We start from the raw sequence: 6,821 nt of genomic DNA, 5'->3' as shown, positions 1-6,821 counted from the left end.
TGGGATGATGGCGCTGGACCAAGCAAGGAGTGAGTAAGAGAACAGGGAAGAACAGTGTTAAGACAGCTTTCCTTTCTATTCCATTATCTCAAAAGAAAAAAATTCTTCTTTTCTCTCTCTTGTGTATCCTTCCATTCTTTTTCTTCTTGAATATTATATTTATATAGCACTCATGGTTGAGTAGACATTCACATACCACTAATAATTAGCAATGCCAGGTTTTCTGACTTCAAATGCAGTATTATTTCTGCCACGGTGGTTTCTATTATTCCAGTACTCGAGACATTACAGATTCTATTGCAAGAGAGCTACAGTGGAGGCAGGCGAGGCGATTATAAGGTGGGATTTTTAGCAATATAGGAGAGAGTAAGAAATTCCCATTAGTGATATCTGAGAGGAAAGTAAAGTTCCTGTTGCTCTGTACCCGATGTTTAACTGTCAGGCATTTTTTTTTTAAATTGGGACTGCTTTTGTTGAACAAAACGCTGTTCCCTATCACTTATATCCATCGTTCTCACTTATATGCTGAATAATGCACTCCCTGTTCCAGGTGGCTGTACTTTACCGAAACTCGAAGACTGTTGTCACATTCCCTCTAAGTCTTCTCTTTTTCATGTTAAATGTTTTCTGCTTCCTTTAGCCATTCTTCCAATGATACCATCTCCAGGTCTGTCGCCCATACCGTTGCCCTTTTGTGCAATCTTGGAAAATGATACCCAGAACTAAACTCAGCATCCCGCTTCCGTTCTAACCACCACAGAGGATAATGGCAGTTGTACTTAAAGAGATCGAGATACCCCCCCGTTTCTCAGTGTGATTTAAGATTACATAAGCATTTTAAGCAATCACCTCATGTCAGTTCATAATGAACCTATGGTCCTCTAAGACACTAGATATTTTTGTATTGTTGCCCAAGTCAGTTTTCTTCTCGAAGCCGCTAACGGACTGAGGCTGCCGCGTTTGCATCTCTCCGTGTCAGGAACCATCTGATATTTCATCTCTTTCTCTTTGTGTTTTTATTTTGCTCCACCGCATGTCTCTTTGACCCTAACCAATGACCTGCTTCCTTTGCTTCCTTATAAAATTTTAGCGACTGTTTTACAGTCACCATGCCATGCATCAGTGAGCCCAGTTAGGATGGCTGACACTTGCTCCTTCCCGAAGCTTCCTTTCCCTTTGGCCTGCAGGCCACCAGGCTCTTCTGGCTCTCCTCTTACTTTCCCAGTTGGCGTCCTCAGTCTTCTTCATGAGTCCCTGGCCCTGTTCATCTCCCTTTCCCTCAACTATTTGCTCCACCTTGGGTTTTGTCCTTGGTTTTCCCGCAATTTCGATGTGCCTTTGTTTTGTGTGTTCGTTTTGCATGCAGTGCGCCTTCAGCAGATAAATCCCATTTGAGATGGCAGCTCTAGATGAGCTCGTGTGGAACCGATCCCTGTGGAAATGCAACCTTTATAAGTAAACTAGAGGAGGCAGACGCAGCAAGAAGACAAAAGGAACAGCCAGATGTGGAATATTTCAAGAAGGAGGGTTAGTCAGTGGTTGACTGTTTGGAGAAGTCAAATAGGGTGAGAATAGACAAGTTACCACTGAATTTTGCAACACAGAGGCTGTTGGTGATCTTAGCAAGCGTGGTTTTATGGAGTGTTGAGGACAAAAGCCAGATTCTAGTAAATTGAAGCGTTAAAAAGAGGTAGATTAGCAGGGAGAGTGCATAGATTATGATTTTCAGAAACGGAGCAGTACCTGGAGCACGTTACAAGGTCAGTCGAGGCTTTTAGGATCAAGGGACATAATGCATGAAAAGTGACTTGGAAATGATAACTCGCTGCATATGTACAAGGAGAAATCCAGAAGGAAGATGGCTGAGGACACGACTCCGGGGAACACCCTCATTTAGAGAGTGGAATGAAGACGAGACCCCTAGAGGAAGGAGTTCAGTTCACGGGACGGACGAGCCCTTTTCTGTGTGTTGTCCATCGGTGCTGGGATTCCAAGAAAGAACCAGCAGATTCCCGGAGCATCAAGCACGTTATAATCTGTTGCTGTGTTTCACAAATTATGGTTGTGTGAATCACCTGCATCCAGGCAGGCTTGTCTCAAGTACGTATTCCAGCCCCCCACCCGCCGCCCCCCAGGCCCACGGAATCAGAATTACAGGGAACGATGCCAAGAGTATGAATTTTTAACAAGTGGCTCTCACTCTGCCAGCTAAGACGACTCATTCACACTACAGTCGGAGAGCCGCTGGCTTAATCGGGTGACACTGAACGTATTAACAAATAACATTAGGTCAAAGAGTTAGTTGAAGGATAGGAAGGCATTTTTTCATCTCTTGTTATAAGTTTATACCATTAGATAAGATAAACTGGGCTGTCCTGTGGGAAAAAAATAGTACAAATTCATAAACATGAGAAAAATAATCTTAAACTCATGCTGCATTGTTTTAGAAATGTTTTGTTTTAACTTATAGAAGCATTCCTCCCTTGTGGAAGGTTTGGGTTATTTTCACTACGTTTCTATTATGGGTAATGCCTTTCTAGTAGAGGCAATATACTTACAGGGATAAGACTGTGAGTTTTGGAACCGTTCTGCCTGGGTTTAAATCCTAGTTCTTATCATGTACTAGCTTTGTAATTTTGGGCAAATCATATAAGTCATCTGTACTTCAGTTTTTTCATTTTAATATAAGTATCATGATAGTGTATAAGTTCATTGATGTGAGATTAAATGAGTTAATTATTGCAAAATGTTTAAAATGGTGCCTGACACATAGTAAGCACTCAATAAATGTAGGCGGGCTATTATTATTCTGAATAGTTATCTTTGTGAATCTAGAGTCTAACTTCTGTTGAACTATTTCTCTAGGATAAATTTTCAGGATGGGATTACTTGCATTAAAGAACGAAGACTTCTTTATTTCCCTTTGCTACTTATGGTCATTGCTTTTCAAAGGGTGATATGAGTTTGTGCTGTATAATTTGTAAATGTAACCTGTCATTCAGTGTAATGTATATGTATGTATGTGTCACATATACATTATGTTGCGCACGTGCACACACACACACACACACACTGTACGCATTTGGTAGGTCTCCATATCTGTATGCACATCAGCATGGCTTAGGTTGTAAGCTTGTACAAGATTGATCTCATTAAGCCTGTTAAGTCGTTGCGTTTAATATTATAGTGCCTTGGTCAATATTGCCGCCAGGTAGGGGTTGATAAGTGATAGCAACTTCTGAAAACAGTATTCTAAGTCGTGTATGTCTTTTTTTCCTCTTGCTAGATTGAAGCCATGGCTATTCTTTTTGCCGTCGTTGCCAGGGGAACCACCATCCTTGCCAAACACGCTTGGTGTGGAGGAAACTTCCTGGAGGTGACAGAGCAGATTCTGGCTAAGATACCTTCTGAAAATAACAAACTAACGTACTCACACAGCAAGTGAGTTCCGCTCTGCGTGGGTAGAGGGTGAAAGAAGTGAATGCTATTATTATAATCGGGACAGGAGAAAACTAGAAAGCCAGCTTCTTTGTAGATCATTCGAATGAGCTGACGGAACCGTACCCTTTACCATCTTAGAAAATATGAAGTTCTGTTCATTACAAATTTAACTTGTAATCATTTTACTCTTATTTTATTAATATCCTTTAAGTGATATTAATATTTTAAAGAAATATACGGAAGTGTTAGCTATAAAAATGACTCGAGCTCTAGGATATGTGAAACTCGATATATAATATTCCTTTCTTCATTCTTTTAGTAAATATTTACTGAGCACTCGATTCTTGTGAAGCACTTTGCTTTGTGTTGACGATACAACAAGAAATGACCTCGTCTCTGCACTCACAGAAGTTATAATTTAATGAAGGAGATGGTCACGTCCATAGATAATTATAGTAGAGGGCGGGAGGTAGTGGTTTGGGGATGCCGTTCCAGGTAGAAGAAACAGCTAGTAGACAAGTGTGGAGGCACGAGGTCAAAGGGCATGTTTAGGGAGCCGCAGCTGGTTTTCCGTGACTGGTGCCCAGCATGATGAAAATAAAGCTAGTGGGATGGGTAGAAGTCACGTTGGGCCTCAAGGCCAGGAGAAGAGGTCGCACTTGACCCCGTGGGCAGCGGGAAGGCGTCGAAGTTTTTCAGCTGGGGTTGACACGGTCAGATTTTGCTTTAGAAAGATCACTGTGGTGGCTGCTTGGAGAATGCACTGGAGAGGGCGCAGATGGATGATCTCAGTAATCAGATAAAACGCCTCCACCTTTCTCGTCAGTACTTCCAAAAAAAACTTTTCTTACTTCATCCTAATTTTCTTATCTCAGAACTCCTTATCGCTTTCCAGGGCTAACTCCTTCAGCAGTTGGGGCCCTAACCTAAGCTACTGTAAGAGAGAGCCCCCCAGATTCAGTGTTAACTTCACTGAGGGAGCCTGGAGGCGAGCACTTCGGGGCCGCGGGGTAGCTTCTCCAGTTCTGGTTGCCTCCCCGTAGTTGCCCAGCATTTTTAAAGGCCGAGCCCAGAAGTGGCCTGACATTTGGCTGCTCAGAAGCCTCTGCTTGCGCTGTGTTGTCTGCTGTGTACTTATGCAGCTAGTCCAGCTGGAAGGGAGGCTAGGGGTCGGTCACTTCTGGCTGCGCAGCCATACGCTCAGCCAAAACCCCGTTACTCCGGAAGGAGTTATAGGAAGTCAGGAGACAACCTGCCATCCTCCAGCCCACTCTTCTTACGCACACATCTGGGTGTCCTCTTCTTCCCAAACACGGAACACGCCTCCTCTCCGCAGAAAGTGGCCCCAGAGACTCATCTGGTCACCATGTCCAGCTCCAAGTCCAGAGAGTCTGGGTGATACACCGTCCTCTCCATCAGGCCCAGCAGTGGCTCCCGTGGCCCATTGACCAGAAACCGAAAGACAAGTCGGACGTCCCCCCGCCGCCCCCACCCCTTTTTCACCCCCACCCCCAGCCAGCAGACAGTGGCGAAGTACGAACAACGTCGCCACAGTGGCAGTTACAAACCCCCATTTAGGAAAGGGAACAAGGTGAACCGTGCAGAGGTCACAGCTGCCTGGCAGTATTAAAATAAGTACTTCAGAGCGATTTCAAAGACCCTCTGTCATGGCTGGGGGTGCTGAGTGCTCCTGCTCTCTGAGAGGAATTCCCTGTCTTTTCTCCCTGACTCCTGGCTTTGTTCTCCAGGAGGTTCTTCCTGGTCCATTATCCTCTCTGGCCACATTCAAAACGGGCATTACAGAGCGTGTGGCATTTGGGAATTGTACGGGTTTTGTAGTCTGCTGCTTGCGGGTATAGCTTAGAGGCCTACGGGTCGCCTTGGGGATTAAAGAATCTCAGCTTCTTGTGAGTATGGCTTTATAGTTTCTTCAAAAAGTTATTAGGCTTACTCTCTGTGTGTTTCTAGTCAAGTCCCAGGAAAATGCCCAGGGGGAGCACATGCAGTCCTTTTAGAGGCGAGGCCGGGGAGGCTGGCTTATACCTTCCGCTCACATTTTATCAGCCGGAACCTAGTCACATAGGCATATCTGGCTCCAAGGGAAGCTAGAATATGGAACCCAGTGGAAATGTGCTTATAGGACAAGAAGGCAGTGTTACCCACCCGCATCCTAATCCTGGCCTGCCCCGTGTCTGCTGGAGTGAGGCCCCATCACTGAGTTGTTTTGTTTTTTTTGACCTTCTGTCGTGGTCTCTTTCCTATAATCGTGTTCCATCCTGCCCATCAGAAACGTCTTTTGTGACTGTACGCCAAAAGAAAAAAGTCCATTTTACTGTAAAACAATCATTTCCCCCGTGAAATCGGATCTTCCACTTGCTATTCCTCTCTTCTTGAGCTGCATCGCCAGTCATGCGATTCGCCGAGCCTAAAAAACTTCAGAATCATATTTCTTTACCGAATCCTTGCCATCCTCCCACAAAAGGGATTTCAGTCCACGCCCTCTCCCCTACCCCTATCCACTTGTCACAGTGCTGGCTCAGACCTTCCCTGTTTCTTATTTCTAATAGCCTCCTCCTAACCGAGTTTTCTGCTCCCTCCTTAACTCTATATTTCACATTTCTTTGATTACCCTTTCTTGCTTAAAGTCCATATTTGCTTGAAGAATAAAGCCCCAAGGTGGCCTTCACATTTTTTCCGTTCCTGACCTTTCCCTCCTTATCTCTATAGGACTCCTTGCCATTCCCTGACCTCGGAGTTTTATTTTAAGCTTTAGTATATTTTTTCTTGTTTTTGCATCTTGGAATTTCCTTCCCCTCCTAGGCCCCTGGTAAATTTTTACTCATTTTACAGATCTCAGATGCTTTCTTAATCATGTTAATCCTTCTAAAAGGGCAGAGGTGTTCAGAGCCCGTCCTTCAGCACGTACTCTTTGCCCACGGGCTAAAGTTCCCTCACAAGGCTGGGAAGATTCTTCAAGATGTTCCCCTACTCCCTTCTCTGGCTTTATCTCTGAACTTCAACCCTGTTTTGTTCTAAAGCAAACTTAGCTATTTGCATTTCAGTGCTGGATTCTTTCTCTCTTCCTGGCCTTTGCAATAGGTGTTCCCTTTGACTTGAATATGTTTGCCTTACTTCCTTTAAAAAAATATGACTTTGTCTTCTTAAGCTTAAATGTTCCCTCTGGAACCCCCTGACTCCAAACTGGCCCAAATGTCCCCTTTTTGTGTGTCTCCATTGAATCCTGGCTTTATTCATATTGTAGCACTTACCACACTGTATTATGATTGCAATCTTTATTTTTTTTGTCTCTGTCCCCTGCTGACTGTGGGCTCCTTGATGGCCGGGACCGTCCCTTGTTACCTTTTGTTGTCTTTGCACCA

General features: G+C 44.2%; 1 protein-coding gene across 2 annotated transcripts in view; it reads left to right on the top strand.

The window, feature by feature from the left end:
* VAMP7 (vesicle associated membrane protein 7) overlaps positions 1-6,821 on the top strand; it is a 42,312-nt gene that overhangs the window by 3,653 nt on the left and 31,838 nt on the right. For both annotated transcript variants that reach the window (XM_025039831.1, XM_006905809.3), the window contains exon 2: positions 3,287-3,441. In XM_025039831.1, coding sequence (XP_024895599.1) covers positions 3,296-3,441 — 146 coding nt within the window. In that variant the 5' untranslated portion in view covers positions 3,287-3,295. The remainder of the gene's footprint in view (positions 1-3,286; positions 3,442-6,821) is intronic.

Source organism: Pteropus alecto, unplaced genomic scaffold (assembly GCF_000325575.1).
Source record: "Pteropus alecto unplaced genomic scaffold, ASM32557v1 scaffold821, whole genome shotgun sequence".
NCBI classification, from domain to species: domain Eukaryota; kingdom Metazoa; phylum Chordata; class Mammalia; order Chiroptera; family Pteropodidae; genus Pteropus; species Pteropus alecto.
Note: the sequence above shows the minus strand (reverse complement) of the source record. Positions and strands in the feature narration are given on the sequence as shown.